The sequence below is a fragment of the Cavia porcellus genome, unplaced genomic scaffold, assembly GCF_034190915.1.
Source record: "Cavia porcellus strain 051 isolate PalLab524CR breed Dunkin Hartley unplaced genomic scaffold, mCavPor4.1 scaffold_20, whole genome shotgun sequence".
Lineage (NCBI taxonomy): Eukaryota > Metazoa > Chordata > Mammalia > Rodentia > Caviidae > Cavia > Cavia porcellus.
The window spans coordinates 49,230,033-49,250,795 of record NW_026947503.1 but is presented as its reverse complement, the minus strand read 5'-3'; the positions used below and the strand labels follow the sequence as shown (position 1 = coordinate 49,250,795).

General features: G+C 38.6%; 1 protein-coding gene across 3 annotated transcripts in view; it reads right to left on the bottom strand.

The window, feature by feature from the left end:
- Garem1 (GRB2 associated regulator of MAPK1 subtype 1) overlaps positions 1 to 20,763 on the bottom strand; it is a 191,776-nt gene that overhangs the window by 107,939 nt on the left and 63,074 nt on the right. For 2 of the 3 annotated variants that reach the window (XM_063231788.1, XM_063231789.1), the window contains exon 2: positions 11,253 to 11,393. In XM_063231788.1, the coding sequence (XP_063087858.1) occupies positions 11,253 to 11,393 (141 nt within the window). Of the gene's footprint in view, positions 1 to 3,615; positions 3,864 to 11,252; positions 11,394 to 20,763 lie in introns of those variants that run through there. The other variant, XM_063231790.1, reaches the window with a different exon arrangement.

The window sequence follows — 20,763 nt, the reverse complement described above, 5'->3', positions numbered from 1 at the left end:
CAGATTCTGTGGCAGACCCTCCAGGGCACAGAGACCATGGGTCTCATATTGTCTGTGCTCCAAGCCAGATCTCTGGCCTTATTTCTTCTAGATCTATCCCACAAGCCATTGACTTGATTTCACTGTTGTTTATACTCCAGCGCCTCTTTGGAGCTGTTACTGTCTGGGATGCCTTTTCTACTCTTATTTGTACAGGTCCTCATGAAAGCCACTGCTCCTCCTGCACAGTTCCTGGGCAGCACTTGGCCTGTGCCCCTAGGGGTGTGCTCCCAGTCACCCTGCCCAACAGGGTCAGGTATGGATCTGCATCTTTCCTTTTTCAGGGCAGAAGACACCAGATTTGTTTTCTTGGCCGGTCCCAGGCATCTTAGGAAACCTATTAAGAAATATCTGTCCTTTAAAGACAAATCAATTTCAATTGGGCTGGAATTATTTAGCCCTAGACTTTCTCAAGCCTGTGCTGGATGCTGACATGATGAACCTACCTAGGCTTCCCTCAAGAATCCTGCAGGAATGGGAAGACCAAGAGCCAGGCAACTTCTCCTGGGCACAGACAGTTCAGGGATTTGGAGAAGGAAAGAAGGAAGGCTGCTTCTACATGGCATGGAAAGCTGAGAAAAACTTTTTGAGAAAAGTCATACTTGGGGTAGGATTCCACAGCTGGAGAGGGACTGCTAGGTGAGACCTCCCATGGGAGCTGAGACAGGGCCTAGCCTAGGGGAGCAGGAAGAGTGTGGGCTGGCAGGTGCCTGAAGGGGATCTAATGGACTGCAGGCCCCCGCATTAAACCACAGGTGCTGTCTACCCAAAGAGCACCTCTGGGAAGTCCATGCCAGTTAGAAAAGCAACAGAGCTGTATGGGCAAAAGCATACTCTAATGATCACATCAAAAACCAATAGCAGGAAAAAGCAGGATCTGTTGAAGTAGAGGAACCGCTTGTTCAGGGATGCCGAAATAAAACAAGACTTGGCACACAGTGACTCTGGGGGTTAGAGGAATGGGCCTGCGGGGGACAGGGCACTGGTACTCACACACAAGGTGTCTGGTTCCATAAACTGAGAAAGGCTGCAACTAAGAAACAACACAGCCACCCCTGAGCACTAACACAGAATGCAAAAGCACAGTGGAGAACGGAAATACTTCAGATCGCTACGTGCCCACTGCATTTCATTTGCCTACAGCCATTTTTAACATCTAGAAAGTAAGAGCTCTTGCTTACACTTTGCTTGTCTTCTACTCACTGGCTTAATAAGCTCTGAGGGACAAACCCCACGTGTTCTGTAAACCAGTTCAAACAAGCTGAAGGCACTGGGTAATGCACACCTTCCTAAAAATCAACATGGAAGTGTCTGGATCACCTGTCCTTCAGCCTCAAATGGCAGGAAGTTTGTACAGTATGCTAGCTGTGTTGTTTTTCTGTTAGAGTACACTAAACAACCACTCAAATGGGTCACAAATTAACTGAAAGCCAGCACCTGAGTTCTCTGGCTAATGAGTCATAAGGCAAGTAGTTCTAATCCTCAGAAATGGAGTGGAAGTGACTTCAGAAAGTTTTATAGGCATCAAAATCAGTTTTGGAATGCATGATTAAATCTGTTTTCTACAAAGAGGAAAAGCTCCAAGCAATTCCTGAAAGCCAAAAGGGAACCTTTTCAAAGGTCATACTACTTCTTAGAGGTACAAATCCAATATGAAAATTAAATTACGAAGCGAGACAAGCACATTCCTCTCTACACTATAAATACCCCATTAACAGTGTAGTGTGGTCACTGGCAGCTTGCTCAAACTTTCCACCTGATGTGAATCACATTATCTCAGAGGTTAAATTATACTTGAACTGAAGTTAGCTTTTTCAAACATCAACTTCCCATTCTATACCTAAACAGAAGTAGAAAAGAAATGGAATCCAGCAGCCTGTATTTGAAACCCAATGCCATTCCTGTTTTGTACCAGAGTTTTATCTTTTTTAATCTCAGATTTTTGTGTTGTGTAGATTTAGTGTATGATTTGCAAAGATTTCAAGAGTAAAGAGGTGAAATGTGAGAAAGGCAACTGAGAGACTCTAAAGTTTTCAGGAAACTTATTTTAGAAGCAGTTCATTGAACAACCATGAGAAGTCATGTGTAATACAAAATCAATGTAATTCTCTACTGTCATTTCCTTGTAAATATTGTTCCTTACAAGTAACTTTCTCATGTATTTGCTCATATTTCCCCTTGCCATACCTCCTATGAAGCTTGTAAAAAGAAAATTTCAAAAATTTCCTTCCTTTCTTATTTCTACATATACTCACCCACCTTTAACCCTTAAGAAACTGGGGCAGGCCTTGGAAAGCGGTCACTCCTCGGAGCAATCCCAAATCATTGCTTTACAAGTTCACCTTTCTCTGTACTGCTTCCACAAACATGTAATACTGAAACAAAACAATCCAGTGCATAGAGGTACTACTCTCACCCTAGAGAAATGACAGGCCATAAAACAGGATGCAAGATAGAAGGAGAGTAGTTTTGCGAAGATTACCACTTAAGAGTTCCACAACACAATTGACTTTGCCATCTGCTGCCACGCAACTGAGTTAACTTTTTTCTTTTTATTCGGGAGTTTTCAAACATACACAAAGTTAGGGAAATGAACACCCAATTGTTATCCGGTTTTAACAACTTTATAATAGTCCACCAGGTATCCGTCTATTTTTATCTGTTATTTTATCAATTATAAATATTTCACCCTTGAGTGAATTTAGTATATCTCCAAAAATGAGTATTTTCCTCATAACCATAGCAGCAGTATCACGACTAACAAAATCAATGTAATTCTCTACTGTCATTTCCTTGTAAATATTGTTTACATTAAAATTTCCTTGGGTTATTAGTGTTAAACAATGAGAAGTGATATCAGCTATACCAAAGCTAAAAGACTGGTGACACTTCATTCTTCTTGCCAAAGCAGATATAATTTCATCTTTGTTTTGAATTAAAGTATGACACTGCATAATCATGTGTCTACCTTCCATTTGACCACAAATACTATGTTAAGCAGCTGCAAAACTTAAGTAAGTAAAGAAACGGGAGGAAGAGAATGGTAGGACTCAGAAAACAATGCTGCAAAGTATGGGACTTGGGCATGCTGAGTACTGAAGTGAAAGGTAGTAGAAGTCTTGGGAGCAAAGTCACTTTTTGACCTTCTCCTGCCCTTCTTTGTCCTGATCCCATTTTTCTTCCATGGCAAGCCACAGAAATGAAGAGTTCCTCATTCCAAAGATGGATCATCCGAGAACCTCTGTCTCACACCCAGCCATAAAACCTAGAAACATTACTGTAGTCTCCCCCCTCATGCTGTCTTTCTCTGTAAGAGCCAGTTCTAATGAAATTCTCTGCCTTATGTGATGGTCGTTCATAAGGCCTTCTTCAATGTAGAAGGGTCCTACACTACACTGAGGAGGAAGGAATGCCACACAGAAATGCTGAGTAGAATCTGGGCAAGCTTTGCTGGGCTTTATTTGCCCTTTGTGAAAGTTACACCGTTTTAATCCAATCACATTTTCACAGGGCTGTATCAGCCTTTATCACTTGTTATGAGTATAACCACGACCCTTATGAGGACAGGAATCATACCTCTCCATGCAGGAATAGCCAATGTCTTCAAGAAAAAGTGGCAGAGATAATCAGATTATTACAAGGCTATTATGTTGCTTAATTAGTTTCTCTTTTTCTCTTCTGAATCATTCCACTCAGCCTGGGAAAACTCCTCAGACTGCAGTATTCTTTCAACATAAAATATTAAAAAGCGGGGCTGGGGATTTAGCTCAGCGGCATAAGTGCCTGCCTTGAAAGCAGGCAGTCGTGAGTTCGATCCCTGGTACCTATAAAAACGAAAAAGACAAAAAAAATATTAAAAAGCCTTTTGTTTCACTGTCTTCTTCGTTAAATTGTCCCTCTAACATGAAAAATGTAGATGAAACAGTTGATCCTGGCCTGGTGTCTTACTCTCCGTTCATTTCTCACCTCCCTCCAGTCTGCTTTTCCTGTTTCCTTCATTGAGACTGCCTGATTGAAGGTCACCACTTGTCTGTGTCCATGTGACAGTGAGGTCATAGCTCTAGCCTTTGCTATGACCTCAGGTCCAACAGATAAGTAGTCTGTACCTACCCAGGGGCCCTTGTCTTTGGCTTCTTCCTGGTAAATTACTCAGAGATGGGAATGTTATCTGCATGCAGACTTGTACAACTGAAAAACTCAAAACCTACAGTTACTTCATTTTCCCTTCAGTCAAAATCCAGCTATGTGTAAACATAAAGCAAACAATCCCTCTGAGCAGTGTGTTGGCTAATTGTAACCACTGTCTCTTCTCTAGGATGAGCAGATGCCTTCCACACAGAAAGTGCCACATTCTAGGGCCTTAAAGGGTTCTCAGCGAGGAAAGCAGGTTCCTCAGCCACACAGCCTAGGTTCAAATCAAACTTAAGAGGCTGTGTAATAGTCTTATGAAAGTGCTTTATATCCTGGAACCTCAATTTGCATTTCTTTGAAGGGCAGATAACAACACAACAAACCTCTTGGATTATGAAAGTTATGTAAAGAAAGTAAGTAAAAGGCTGAGTGAATAATGTGCCTACTAAATAATAAGCATTAACCACGTCTAAATTATTGATACCTGTGACCTAAAGATTCAGTCATGAAAAATGGTTGCTTCTAAGATATCTCCTATTTATTAGTAGCAAAACTAGCTGGGATAAATGTTCCTTGGCGTACCACACTGGTTCTTTGGATTTCTGTCTTTTAAGGTTCGGTTACTGCCCAGTTTATCACAGAACCTTTATCCCGTATAACAGAGAAAGTACACAAAATGCTGTTAACACCAGTGGTGTTTGTAAACTGATGATTCATGCTAATTAAACCTGCAACTCAGGAGAATAAAATTAGCTTGTTTCAACATTTACTTTTGTTCAGTAATTACAATGCAAGGTGATGCGAGTACCATGTTACCATAGTTTTCCCAGTGAGACAGACACTGTATATCCTAGATTTTAAACAACAGACACTGTGATATAAATCCAGGTGTTTGCTGAGTAAGGACCCTCAAGACTGCATCAGCAGTTCTCACCAACCGTGGGTGAGAGCGTCATTTATTTCTGTACCTTGTGCAGCTTGTCGGGGAAAGTACTGAGATCATTTCAGCTTGCTAGATTTGCTGGATTTGCAGGAAGATGAGATTTTAAAAATAGAAGCCAAACACGGCTGGAGTTTATGTCAGATGCTTATGTGCAAGGAGCAATCTGCTCCTCCATGGTGACAGTAAGCATTCCATTGACTGATTTAAATTTTCATAAACCTGCTCAGAACTCCCTTACTTTGCAAACTTCTTATCTACTTATATCTCAAAGCTGTGTCTTTATCACATTTTCTTTGTTGGTTTCCACGAGGGAAGAATCATTTATTTGGACTCATAATGCTCTGGTATAGTTTACACAAGTTAGACCTCAGGGCTTCTTCATATTTTTCTGGGTAAATCTCTGTTTGTACAGAGACAGTTTAGGGGGACAAAAACTACCTATGAAGAGATTATGAAGTATCTAGGCCTTTGTAGTTTAAATCAGACTTAAATGTCAAATCTCAATACACAGAGGTTTAAGAGGATGGGAGGGGTGTCACAGAAATGAGACACATTTTCATGGTAATAATTTGGGTTTGCTTGACTTGACTACTCTGAGTTGCAGAGACAAAATGAATTTGATAATTACATAAACTATAAAATGAAACTCATTCATCTTTAGGAGCACTTATTGCTAGAATTATGGTTCAAAGATTTTTTTCAAATAGAAATTTTTTTGTTGTTCAGTAAGTCAGGTAAAAGAGAAGGCAAGGTAGGCATTCAAGATGAATTATCAGAGTCTGATGGAATTCTAAGCAATTCTGAAGTTAGACATTCGGAGTGTGCAGAACACAAACACTTTGAGCTCTGTGCTGTGCACTTCTTAGGAAGTCTCCACCCTTCTGCTATCAAGGAGAAGTCAGCAGGTAGAGATAAAGTTTATCTGCGGTGCCCTTTGAAAAAACTGGTACAAAGTGGCACCCTCCTCATCACTAAGCTCACTTCTCAGAGCAGTTTATCCACTGTTAGCAAAACAGAATGCTCACGGATCACATCCTCTTGCTTGGACTGACTGTTACACCAAGAAAATTTTTATTCCCCAAAGTAAGGCTCATTTTGCCAGAAATAAGAAAAGTTTTTATTTGTCCAAAGCATTTTGGGTAATTTTAGAATTCAGAGTAAAGAGTTTCTTATTTCAGAGTATAGTTCTGATACAAACTTTAAGTGGCATTTAGCTTTTAGCAAAGTTTTATGAAGTTACTGTTTCTCACATGAGGGATTTCATGATAATCTGGTACAGATGATGGAAAGGTTCTCTGAGTTGTAGTTTCTTAAAATTGCTAAGTCTGACTTTATAGGATATGTATGAATCCAACGGATCTAGGTGGTTGCCCAAGCTGTGCACTGCTCAACTCCAAGAGTTTCCATCTCTAAAGACCACAAAGTGACAAGAACTGCCTGAAACAGGATAGTGTGGAAGCTCTGCTTAAGAAGATTTCCTGCTACCCAGCCAGAAAACAAAGACAAGACTTGAAAAAATGAAGGGGGCAAGTCACTAAGATACAGGTGCCAACTTGTGCCCAAATGGCCAAATTTGAGCACTAGCACAAATAAGGACATTTAACATACATTATAAATTCCCCGAATGACATTAGATCCCAAAAGCCATGCTAATCACAACACGTAAGTAAATAAATGGAGAAGTGAGGGCTCTTCCTTACAGCAGAACAAAGATCACATGAGTTAAAGTAGAAAAGCACTGTTTTGCCATCTTCACAATAAAAAAATGGATGGAAGTCACTGATAACGCTTGATCAAGGCGGACTGGAAGGGCAGGAAAATCTAGAGGAACATGACAGAAGTATCCTTTGCCAACTATCCTAGTAACAGTGATTACACAACAAAGAAATCAGACAATTTAAGCAAATGATCAAAGCTGTCATCATCAGTAAGGAGCAAGTGGACCTCCCTCACTTGCAATGTGACTCCTGAGAAGGACACAACGTCACATACACAGCAACCCGGACCCAAATGCATAGCCAGAACCTAATCACATGGAGCAGGGAACCCAAATTGAGAGCCACTCTGTAAAGGCACCTGCTGTATTCTTTAAAAATACCTATATCGTAAAACCTAAAGACTATGCAGAGCTGCCCCAGAAAAAAAGCAGGCAAAAGAGACAGGACAATGGAACACAGGAAGTGGCCCTGGACTGGACGCTGTCCTGAAGGGAAAATGTGCAATAAGGACATATTGGCACAGCTGACAACAGGGGAACACGGACTGTAGATTAAAGTATTGAGTGTCCTGGATTTGCTCGCAGCGTTCTGGTTATATAAGAGGATATCCTTGTTCTTAGCAGATACCAAGGGAAGTATCACGGGATGTTGTGTACTGTCAAATAATCTAAAGTAAAATGCGTGTTTATCTGCGTGTACTTGGGGGGCGCATAAAATCAAACATGGCAAAAGATACTAAAAATGGGCAAAACTGGATTAAATTATGGAGTATACTGTTACATTCTCAAAATACAAAGCTTAAACCCCTCCCCTCAAAAACAAACCAGCAAAAAAAAAAACAGTAGCCAAAATAATTCTGTAGAGTGTCAATGTTCAACAAGTAGAAAAAGAATTCATGTATGAATTCTTTGTATGAAATTAACAGTGCAAGATAAAAAAAATTAAATCCTTAAAAACACTCTGTAAGTAACATCATCAGGATTATCACCATGAATTAACATCTGGGGAGTGCTTAGTAAGTGCTAAGTATTCCTAAAGTTGTTATAGTTGCATTACTTCTGACATTCCTGGGTACCTTAGGAGAAAGGTACTATAACTAGCTCCTTTTTTCACATGAGGAAAGTATGATTTAGAGGAATTTAGTGACTTGCCCAAATAACAGAGACATAACAGAGACAGTGAATGACTGAACCAGGAATTCAACTAAGTTTTTTTTTTTTTTTTTTTTTTTTTTTTTATAAAAGTAGTGGGTTCTACTACTACTATGTTAACTGACTTACCTATTTGTTAATTTTTTTCAAAGAATGGACAATTAATCTAGATGAAATGCTGACAAGTCAGTAATATATCTTCAATAAAGGTTTTCCTTTACTAATTAAAATAAGAGCACAAATAAACTAGAGACGTAAAATGACATTTTTGGTCTCTCCGCTATACTTTGTCCTTCCTTTAGTCCAAGAACTGAAAACTCGTAAGTATGAAACAAAACATACGCCACGATAAAGCTGGCTCAATAGTCCCTACACTTAGGAGATCACGCAGGAGAACTGAGCCCAGGATTTCAAGACCACCCTGAGCAATACTGTGAGACCGGCTCTCAAAAAACCCCAAACGACAAAAACATAAGCACACTCTACACTGATGGTATCAATACACAAGTCTCAATCTTACAATAGGATCGTAAGACGTGGCTCTCTGATTTATCTGTTAGCCTATTACATTCTTTAAAAACTAGAAAATCACTAATTTTTTTCTTTGTAAAGCAAGTTTGTTGGTGCTATCTTAAGGAGTGAGGCCCCAAAATAAAATGATCCACAATATCTATTTATATTTGAAAATTTCTACCTAAGGTTCTTGCTGAAGAAATGATGGAAGACAGCTCAGAAAATTTAGAATGACATACATGACAACTATGCATTTTATTTTGCCTAATGGCAAATGATGTTATAAGTCATCTGGCCCTATTTCAAGTTTTTCTTTCTTTAATTTGTTTTCTCTTTTTTACTGTAAAGTGATTTGATTTTTCAGTGTCTATATTCATTTTAGTCTTGGCACATCAATTTCATTTAAAAATAGTACAGTGTATATCATCATTTGTAACCTGAAGCCTGGTTTCCCAGTTAAGTATAGTATCATCTTCCTTTCAAATAAAGCCTAAGCTTCAGAAAATGACTTATCTTTCTTTACAGTGGAAGCTGGAGGGCTATTACTACAAAAATGAAAAATACTAACACATTAACAAACATTTGTCTTCTTACCCATACCCAGTCTTGGTTACATTTTTAAGCACGAGTAAGATTTAAAAATTCTGATGCCCACCTCCACACTTCAGGCCAATTAAACTAAAACTTCTGGAGCCAGGATCCAGCAATCAACTTGTTAAAATTTCTTAGGTTATTCCAATGCACAGCCAAGTTGGAGGTCCCTACAGAGTATCCATACACATAAAAGAAGTATATACAAAGGATGCACAGTGTTTTTTTGAACTGGCCTAGTTTGTTAAGAAGTGTATAGTAAAACTGTTCAGTAATGGAAGATACATGTGTGCACAGGAAGAGGTAAATGAATAAAGTATAATGATATGTGTCAAATAAATGTGACCCCCAGTAAGTACAACAGGAGACAATGGGGCATTCTCTACTAGGGCAGCAGTGGACCTTTGTACCCTTCTGATCCAACTACAGATTCTGAGAAGTAGCATGGGGTGGGGTGGGGAAGGCCATTTCAGGGAGGCGATGGTATTAACAGAAGAGTGGTCAGTATACTCAGGAAACCGTGAGGTGACTAATCCTGCTGGACTGGGAGGTTTTCTCCTCAGAGTAGAAAGTTAGAAATCTGGGGACCCTAATTTTATTTAGGTCCTTTTATAGGCAAAGAGCCCAGTGGCAGTAGAGGGTCTCTAAAGAGACTTGAGGAAATGACCAAACAAAAATGTTCCTCTGGGGAAACTGATTTCACAGAGCTGTTCATAGTGGTTTTGTGAGGTAAGACTAAAACCTATCCTAGTAATAGAAGGACAGAGCAGATTAGCTAAAATTGTTTATGTGAAGAAGCAATGTAGCAATTTACCCTTCTTTTCAGTTTTCCACAAAGGCAGAAACTAGAGTCAGACTGTGAAAAGCAATGCAGCTCTCACCTGCTGCAGACCACAGAGAAGAGACCGAGCAGCCTGTCCCGTTCTCTGCCCCTGTGAGGACTGCCCTCCTTTGCCTGGCTCCTCACCCTGCCGCCCCCAAGCTCTTCTACAGCTTAGTGCGTCCTGTTTCCACGAAGGCTACTCAGAATGTTAGGAAATATAATTCTAAGGAACAACGTTTTAGGACAGAAAAATTCTCTATTTTTTGAATAAGAAAAGTTTTGAGAAGCTGAGTGATCCATGGATCAGATCAGGAATTAAAGGCTCCTATGAATCAGAAAGGCTACCAAAGCGTCATTCACTCATTAAACACTTACTAAACAAATACCACATGCTACTGTTCCAGACTGTGGGAGTACAGCAGGTCCTTATCTTGAAGAGACAACTTGGTGTGTGTTAGAGAGGGTCAATCAAAAACAGCATGGTAGTCTACAGCTATATAACAAACAGCTCATTGATTAAAATACCTTGCGATCTGGCTTTTAGAAAACTGAACAATGGAAGAAAAAGTTAAGATCTTTATACAGTGAACCATAAGCACCCAAAGAAAGTAGGCTAACATTAAGGCTTTTTTTTTTAAACTGCCTATTTGTAAGCTCCTACTACTGAAAGTTCATTCAATCTACTATACACAGTACACCCCACATTCAGTGCTGGTCACAGAATGTGCGTAATAAAAACTGTAAATGGCACTGTTGAGGGGAGAGGGCAGTGATGTTCACTTAACTAGAACAGTGGGGGTATTGCGCAGTGTTCTTTAAGCCTATGTGAGAAGAGGAACATGTTCCACAAACCTATGAATTTCAAGCCAGTACTTCTAAAACCAAATCACAATGCCTGATTGTGCAACAGCACCTGATGAAATCATTACACAACAGCCATTCACAAAAGCACCGATGAAGCTGTACACAGGGTGACTCAGGACACGAGTATGCGAAGCTCAAAGGTGATTTTAATTCTAAGATTACATAGAAGGCCTTTGCCTTTTAAACTTTCATTTTATAAATACCCAGCTGCATTAATTAAAAACATTGATGACAAAATGAATCTGAGATTTCACTGATATCATAACTACATGAGTGTCTGATTCTTCCCTTTCTAAACTACTACACTGTCTCGTTCAATGGTGAAACTTTAAGCTTTCAATGATACAGCCCAGTGTGGCACGTGTGCCTTAGGTTTGCCGCCACTGGCCTAGTTTATAGACAATTCCTGTTTTCCCACGTGAAGGAAAAATTCAAGTGCCCTTTTCTCTCCTCATCTTGCCACCTGAGAGGAATTTTACCTGCGTAATGTACCGGGATCTCGATCTTTGGCCCAATGACATAGTGGCCCTCTTCCAGACTGTGGGCAGTGATGGTGGTCCACTGACGACATGAATGAATCAGAAGGTAATCATTTTCCCGCAATCCTTCTATGCATTCTCCTGAAAAATACAATTTTATTAATGAAACTTAGGATTCACATTTCCTTAGTTATAATTTCACTAGTATAGAAGTTGACAATTTATCCCGAGATTAGATAAATAAAATTCACCTCTGAGTTAGTGAAAAAATGAAAATATTCCATTTCTAGCTAAAAGCTGTATACAGGTATTCCTTATTTAACAACCTACCTGTTTAACAACTGTTCAGACTTACCACCAAGGCGCACTGTTTTGACTTAAGACTCATTATGTTTTTTATATGGTTCTGTATATCTTGTTGGTAGAACTTCAGTGTTTTTTTGATTTAGTACACCTTGTTTATAAGGTACTATAATACTGATTATAATTTTTACTGATTGTACTCTTCAGTACTGTACTACAGTTTTATATTGTTACATATTACAGTAGTGCTATAAGAGTTATGCAAGTAAAACCAAAATCTTAAGTTGGAATTTCTTTTAACCTGAATAATTTTGTTGTGAATACTGCAATGTACATACTGTATACAATTCTTCATTTAGAGACCAAGTCTTAGGCATAAACTCAGTCATTAAACAAGGAATATCTGTACAGAGTTCCATAAAAATGTTTCCCACTTATTTGGCAAAGCAGTATTATTTGAACACTTCATTATACCTAAATTATTAATTTCAGTTACGATATTTTAGTGTCTATAATACATTAGAACAGTTTAGATGCATTGTCTATATTATTTCATATAATAAGATAACTTTATGAAGTAAATATTGCTTCTTTTTTACAACTGAGAAAAATAAAGGTTGAGAATATTAGGTAACATATGTAAACCCACAGATGGGGATTCAAATCTAGGCCAGACTGGTTCTAAAGTTTATACTCTTAATCACTAAAATAAAGCTATCAAAAATTAATGGTAAACTTATGTCTCTGTTGAAAGAGTACTTGATATTAAATGCCTATATTTGCTTTTCAATTTGTTTGCCAGTTTCTCTGGCCTCCTATAAAACCTCCCAATCAATTAAGCATAATGTAACTTTATAGCATACAAACAAAATTATTTTTCATTTTAATATTTTCTAAAATACCTTCATAATCTTTGAACCAATGATAAACTATTTTAAAAGACAAATCCATTCCCTTAAACATAAATGTTTTTCAGATGCTGATGTAATCCATCCCATTAATTCTGTTAGCCATTTTAAATGCTCAATAAAAATCTGAAAACAAATTATCCTATATACAGAAAACACCCTTCCTTATTTGTGATGCTAACTTTATTATCATAATTAAAAGTTATTAGTGATGTAACTGTGTTTTAAAATGACATTTATAAATCTCTCTGAAATTAAAAGATTTAGGACTTTTTCAATCAATAGAAAAGGCAATAGAAAAGGCAATCAACTTTGCTATCCCAACCATAAACCATCCAATTTGTTTCCAAACCACTAACGCAATGAACTTTAAAAGTCTTAACGCAGGAATATTTTATCTTTGTGGTAAAAATATAAAGAATTAAAAGCTTTATTTTGGTGGAGTAGGGAGTGGGGGCTAGAGTGGACAAACTGACAGGGAGGTAGGGACACATTTAATGGCAGAGTTGGGGGAATAGGGATCTAATTTAGAAGGGGGAAGTTTCCAAAGCAGAAACTCTGCCCTTCAAGATTTTGCATGGAGACCTCTCCTGGGGGCCACTGGTACTTGGGAGCCCTTTGTATCCCTCAGCATGTTACTCCAGAAAGGAAAGGTCTAGAAGAAATCACACAGCCCTCTGCTGAGGCCTCCCCACCCCCCAGGAAGAGCGCACACAGCAGGCAGAGGATCTCAAGCTCTGGCGCTGGAGGGGGGGATGTCCTGCCATCCAGCACTGTGCAGTCTCGGGCAGGACCTTTCTTTTCCCCTGTAGGATGGAGTAACCACAATACCTCTGTGTCACAGGATGGTTATGAAATCAGTGATAAGGAGCTGAAAAGGCAGAGCAGCAAGTCTGGCATTTTAGGAGTGATCAGGGTTATCAGTTATTAACTCTATTGTATGCATTTTCCCTAAAACTTAACCCTTACATACACACTTGTGAGTTAGGGCATGTTATCGTTTAACAGGTTCGGAAATGACCTTCAGAACAGTCAGGAAACTTGTTCAGAGTGACAGAAACTGACTTAAGGATCTCCCTACATCTCTCTCTAATCTTCCTATCACACTGTATTTTACCTCGAAAACCAGTAATAATAACCCAAGAACACAGAGAAGCTGACTTTTAGTTTCAAGTTTCACTCATTCACTCAACAACCAGTTCTGAGCACTAAGGACACTGCAAAGAACAAAACAACATACTTGGCATCCAGTAGCGGGGAGACCCCAATACGAGCCCAAAGATAGGTAAATGCATTATGAATTAGAAGGTGCGAGGTGCTGTGGGAAAAGCAAAGCAAAGGGTGAGAGGAGCACGAATGCATGAGAAGAAGGAAATCTGCATGTTTCTAATTTTTAACATATGTATTTGATTATCTAACAAACATTTATTGAGTACCTTCTATGAGCAGGCAACGGGGGAGTGGGCCAAAACAAAAAAGGAGACTTGGTTCCAGCATTCAAAAAGTCTGTGCTCAGATGCAGTTAGATGGATGGCAGGGCAAGACCCACACTATGCAAGAAAGACTTCTAGTGCGTGGATAGGGACTTCACAGCAGGGAACACAGGAAAAATGATAAAGGGAAATACTGCATTTGGGTTACTCCTGCCCTGATGAATGATCTGGGCTTAGACAAAAAGGAGGCAATGGGGAGCCATGCGGGGATAAAGGGAATGACCAAAACTCTGTTCTAGAAAAATTAATCTGCTGGTATTAGAAAAGATGGATAAGAGCAGGGAAAAACCAGAGCCATGAAGCATATGGAAGATACTCCAGGGTAGAATATACTGCCAGTCAGGGAAAAAAGAAAAATGTCATTTTCTGCAACTAAATTGTTATATCATAAAAACTGTTTTAATTTTATTCCACAGTGAGCTCTAAACAGGGAGCCAAGAAACAACTGCAGTCAAGTTAATCAAAATGAAAATTTAATGTTAAATCCTACATCTTGCTGGTGTAGTAAACACTCTGGCAAGAGGATTCAGAATGATACTCACAGCCATAAAGTAATAAGAAACCAATGCCTATTTTTGAGTGTATGTCTTTTTCAATTTTTTAAATGGCTGAACTGTGTGCCTGCTTTAGGCAAAATAAAGTTTCATAAAAATATCTGGAAATAAAACTTAATATAATCACTTAAAGTATCCTAGGGTAGACCACTGATGAGATACTACATTAAATAAATTCATAAAGTAAACAACTTTTGGTGATATAATTATCCTGTTGCTTAACTACTATGTATAACATATTAAAATTTATATATTTAGCTAGTGATGTAATAAAAAGAATTATGAAAGAATGTGGTGTTAAATTTCAAAACAATATGCTATCTTAAAATTTTTCCATGTGCTTCTAGGACATATTTTATTTCCCTGGTTTTGCTTTGATCCGGTCAACATTTAATCTTACAAATGCGTTAAGCTTTTAACACTAGAATAATGAAGTAAATCTGCTTTGAAAAAAAGAGATTAAATTTAAAAATCCACAGTAAGTATTTATAAGTGGGATATGCACAAATGGAAACTCCTTCCTGTCCTTTTGCTTCTAGGCCAACACATTCTCGAGTCATCTTTCTGCTTCTCGTGGTGCTTCCCCTTTACATCAGCCAGCACTGTAATGGTTAAGGTTCCACCTTCACTAGCTCTCTCCTTTACATTTGTCATGGTTGCTCTTGGTTATCAACTTGATTGGCTTAAAAGCAGCCTAGCAGATCAGGAAAGCATGCTTTTGGATATGCCTGGTCGGAGCAGATGGATGTGATCTGGGCACTGTTCTCTGCCCCCTGCCTCTCTGGCTTCTCCATTGCTCTCTCCCTTTGGGATGCTTGAGTTAAACCATCTTCCTCCATCTCATCCTTCCACCCACCATTTCTACCTTGGAAGCAGCCAGTCACAGAGTGAAACCTCTGAAACTGTGAGCCAAAATAAACCTCTCCTTTAAATTGTAAGTACAAAGTATTTTGTTCTGGGATAGCTGACCAATACGGCGATCTTACACATTTTGAAGAGTTTAAATTCCTTACGACTACTTCACAATCCATGATTTCACTTGCGAACTGCCATTCCAGGCTTTGTTTTCTACACATCTCTAATTGGATATCCTTCTGCTACTCATTACTCATACATTCATAAAACACACATACTTATTGATGACTAACCATCATCTAGGAATTGCCAAGACAGTACTGAATCAAGTACCTGCCCTCACAGAGCTAATCTCTTGCTTTTACACCTGGATTTTCATTCTTCAATTAAAATATTGCCAAAGATAAAACATTTTAAAATACTGTATGTGGCTTTTCTGCTCCCTTTCCTTCAAGGTTTCCTATTCAACCTTTGGCTCAATACTAAGGGCCTCATGATCTAATTCTAAAGCATTTTCATGAATGTCTTTCTGATCCTGGTCCTAATCCCAAGTATACTCATTTAAGCAACACTGACTTCATAGCTTTGCTTATACTATGTGCTGAATTTATAAATTTATTTTGAAACTATGAGCACAAGAAATTTTATCTAGCTTCTTAATGTTTGTATATTAATATATAAATAAAATTATAAGAAAATTATTTAAAACTGATTATTAAGACAATTTTTATGTTTTAAAAATTGGCCAAGCAGCCGGGGATTTAGCTCAGCAGCTAAGTGCCTGCCTGGCAAATATGAGGTCATGAATTCATCATCAGTACCAAAAAAGAAAAAGAAAAAAAAATATTAGCATAGTCATTTATCAAGTAATGTGTATAGGAGCTAGGAAACAAACACTCGAGGACCATACATGCTGTTGGAAGAGAACTTTAGTGTTCACAGCCAAGCAATAAAGCAAAGACAACTCACTGCCTTATGGTTTTGTTAGTTTTTAAAAATACCCTAATATAACAATCTTTACAGTATTTCCCATCTCTTAATGATGAATATATTTTATATCGCTTGTAAGTATTTTAGTTTTGTCCATCATTAGAGATGAATATATCTAAATTACAGCATAATTGTAGCCCTTTCTATGTTAATTAGTTAGAATGGTTTTGAATCAGTTCAAGCAGTTATGTAACAAAATCATAGAATTCAAGTCTCTATTAAATGCATTTTTATTTTTAAACATGAAGACAAAGTGCAGATTCAACATCCCCAATCTAAAATTCTGTAATCAGAAATGCCCCAATATCCAAAAATTTTTGTGTCAACATGGTGTCACACATGGAAAGATTTCACACTTCACCTCCTGTGAGACTTACAATAAAAATCCAGGTATACTAAAAACATCATATAAGATTATTTTCAGGCCATACGTACAACGTGTATCTGAAATGTAAGTGAATTCTGTTTTTAGATTTGGATCCCACCCAAGATATATTTGTAAATATTCCAAAATCAGAAAAAAACTGGAACTGTGAAAAACTGCTCGTGACAAGCATTTCAGATGAAGGATATTCAATTCATGTAAGGCTACTTGGATTATTAAATATGTGTGATATTAAGCCTGTTAGCTTGCTGCTGACACGTTCTCTCCTAATGATGGAGTAAATCTAGGGAGTAAGAGATACAAATCTATGTTATTTTATTTTGTTGTTTCTGCTTTCTCATGTCACATAGAACAACGACAGTTAACAGAACAGAGAACAGAAAAGGCAGTTATATGTGAGTTTGGATAATTCTGCAGATTGTCACGATTGCGTCAGCAGTAAATTAAAGTTTTTTATTCTGTGCATTTGTATTACTTTGTTCTTGGTGTTACAGTTCACACTAGAGTAACAGGCTCAGTTAACCACTTGGAGCTGTATCACACAGAAGGTGCTTGTTTTTCACACTTTCAATTCCCTAAATACCAGACTCTGCATAACTAACAAACGGTCTAGCTGGCTTGAACCACTGGTGGTACACACATCACTGTCCTGGCAGGTGACTTGTACCACACAATGGGACTGTCCCATGCCTCCTGATGGGACAGTCCTGCATATACCACCAGTGGCTCTGAGCCGCCCAGGACAGAGACACATTAAACAGCCCCATGGTTAACACATTAATACATAGCTTTATATTGCTGATGAGAATCTGATTTTGCTATAGTTTTCATCTGTTAGGAACATAAACTTTATGTCTAGCTAAAACTATCAACGAATGAAATAATGCCTTTCTATGTTGGTCCTATTACAAATCTAAAAGTCGTGGTTATCTCATTTTCCCAATGTCAGAAGGAAAGTCGACCAAGTGAAAGTGTTGTACTTGCTCTTCCTCAGTTAATAGTGTTTCATTTTAATTATGTGTTTACTTGACCTTACAATTCTTTTCATGGAGGAAGGAAACTGACAGAGTCATTTAAATACTCAAAAGCAGTACATTTCTCTTCTAACTTAAACTCTGAAAAATACTGTTAGGCAGAGCCCTATCACAGAATGAATTTCCTCCACTTTCCTGGTGCACGGTGGACCACAGTCCTCAGAGCCCTTGCAGTTAGCCTTGCTCATCACCAAGCTCTGCCCAGGTTGTGTGAGCAGAAATGCCATTTCTGTCCTGGCCTCATCCATGAAGCACCTCACATGCCATCCTTTGTGCTCTTTTCTGTGCCAACAGCTAAATACTGATTCCCAGGAACATTTTGGACCAAGCTGAAGACAAAACAGCTGTCGGCAGTACTGGTTCCTTAATTAATACCTAGTGAAACAAACCACCTACCACAATTACACATTGTGCTGCAGGTGTGACATTATGCAGGTAACACGTTACCATTTTCCTTTTTTATGTCAGTTGTTAACCTACCTGACTAAAGCAACTATGTATCTGATCCACAGCACCAACAAAATCTCCTATTACGGTCTCAAAAGTTTCTGTTGCAGAGACTGTTCTAAGTATTCTTCATAAATACAAATTTTCCTTTGCTCTGCAAAGGTAGCTTAGTCTCAAAAAAATTCCTTTTCTTACTCTTTTAGTTGAATTTCATTCTATAAATTGAGGAATATAATTAAATGCTTTTTACTTAGCATCCTCAAACATTTTCAGTGGATGAGGTCCTAATGGCTTCACTGTCTCCCAGGCAAACAAGAACAGAATGTGGCATTTTGATACTATTTCCCTGTCCCAAAGGGCTACAATCCAAATGACTCAATATGAAAGGGTATGGGTGGGGGAGGAGATGAAGAGGTGATGTCATATCAAACTGTTATAGAAAAGTGTCACAAAAAGGCAGGAGGGTGTTCCAAACAGGAGAGAACAGAGAGGGAGGAGAGTACTAAAAGAAGCAACTAATTGGCAACCAAGTTAAGAGGAAGAAATTATAAAGTGATCAGGAAGGATGTGGTTACAGGAAATCATTAAAGTACAGGTAATAACTTGAAATCAATATGAACTGAAGAAACCAAAGTTCTAGGAACAAGAGAAGAAACTGCTTTTAGCTTAATGGAGGATGTATTATGACAAAGTGTAGGATGGAAGAGGAAAGAACAGACATGGTATCAATCAAATATAGCTACTGCATCGGAAGCCACTTGACAAGTGCTTCCCAGAGTATCAGCTAAGTGAAAAGACAAAATTTGTGGCACAGATAACACAGATATATATATATATATATATATATATATATATATATATATATATATATATATATATATATATATATATATCTTAAATCTGTGAGGATAATTTTAGTATCCTAAAAGTCACTAATAACCATATCCCAAATGATCCTCCAAGAATGTGTATGGGCCTGCCTTTCCACACTCATCAACTTCAACACTACACACATTTGTAGTTACCATTTTTATGTGAATACTAAGACATATCTAGTGGTATGCCAGCAAAGTTTCTGGAAAAAATGATAATGTGTGCAGTCAATCACAGTACCAGTTAAGCTTAGCTGCTACCCTGCTCTAACCACTTCCAAGTATGAGAACACACCTGAACTGTCCCTTGTATATGTCAAGAGGACCTGGCAACCCTGAGGAAGACAGTTTTGATCCCAGGCTGTATATTCACAACGATCATCTGGAGACTTGTAAAAATTCCAAAGAGTGTGTGTGTGTGCGATATATGGCTTCCTAGAACACAAAACACTGTTTCAAGCCACCACAGAAGAATTGATATGGATAGCTTCCAAGATTTGTTTAAAAATAAAAATAACACTCTAAAAAGTCACTAAAGCTTACTATTCAATGGTTTTTAATACAATCACAGAACTGTGTGGCCATTAATACAATCTTGTTTTATCATCCCAAAGAGAAATCACTTGTTTTAGTAGTCATTCCCCAGGCCTATGTTATAGTCTTACGCTATAACTTTGCATCTCCAGACAATTTCTATAAACAGATTTCCAAAATGTAAGGCCTGTGTGTATGACTCCTTTCATTTGTCATCATGTTTACAAGGTTCATCTCTGTGATAGTATATCAATACTTAACTACTGTATTTTTTAAAGAGGAAAAAAATCAAGCAAACAAACCAGAAAACAACAACAACAACAACAATAAAAATAATCTTTCAACACAAGATAATAGGAATTTAACAATGGTTGTTATAAGGCATACTGTTTGTCCATAGTTGCTCAGGTTATCAGATACAGAAATAAAACAAAACAGTAAAATAGAACAAAACACTGAAATTCCAAAACAAGACAGAAGGAAATCCTCCATAGGTGCTACAATGCATAATACTGTCATCCTCCAGAGGAGGAGCAAAGATGGCGGGTAGATAACAGCTGGCTACAGAAGCTCCCTGAGATAGTCAACTTAGAATTGAACCTAAGACAGAGTGGGGAGTCCCAAACAGAGGGAGATGAATTCTCTCATCCCAAGAAGAAATTAAAGCGACTTGCAAACCATCTGAGGTCCCGCTGCAACTGGCCCATGCCATAATTTGCTGGGGTCCACTGTGCCTGGCTGGGGGGTCCCACCACAACTTGTCAAGCCGTCTGAGGTCCCACCACTTCGACTCACTGGAGGCACAGTTACATTGAGTTCAAGGGTCAGCAAGCCGAACGAAGAGCTGAGTTGGTGGGGAACCTACATCAACCTGTGGGGAGTGACGGGAGTGGAGCCATTCCATATAGGGGGGCTCCGGTGGATGACATTCTGGGACCGGGCAGGATTGGCAAGTACAAGGGGGCAGCAGTGACCTCAGTCAATTGTTCCCTTCCCGAATGGGATTGGTAGAGTGAGCTAGGCCTGGGTCACGTGACCTGGCTGAGACCCCATAGGTTATCTGAGGTCTAGTCCTGGCAGTGGTGACGCACACTAACCACACTGGCCCAGTGTGGCCTCTGAGGTTTGGCTGGTCT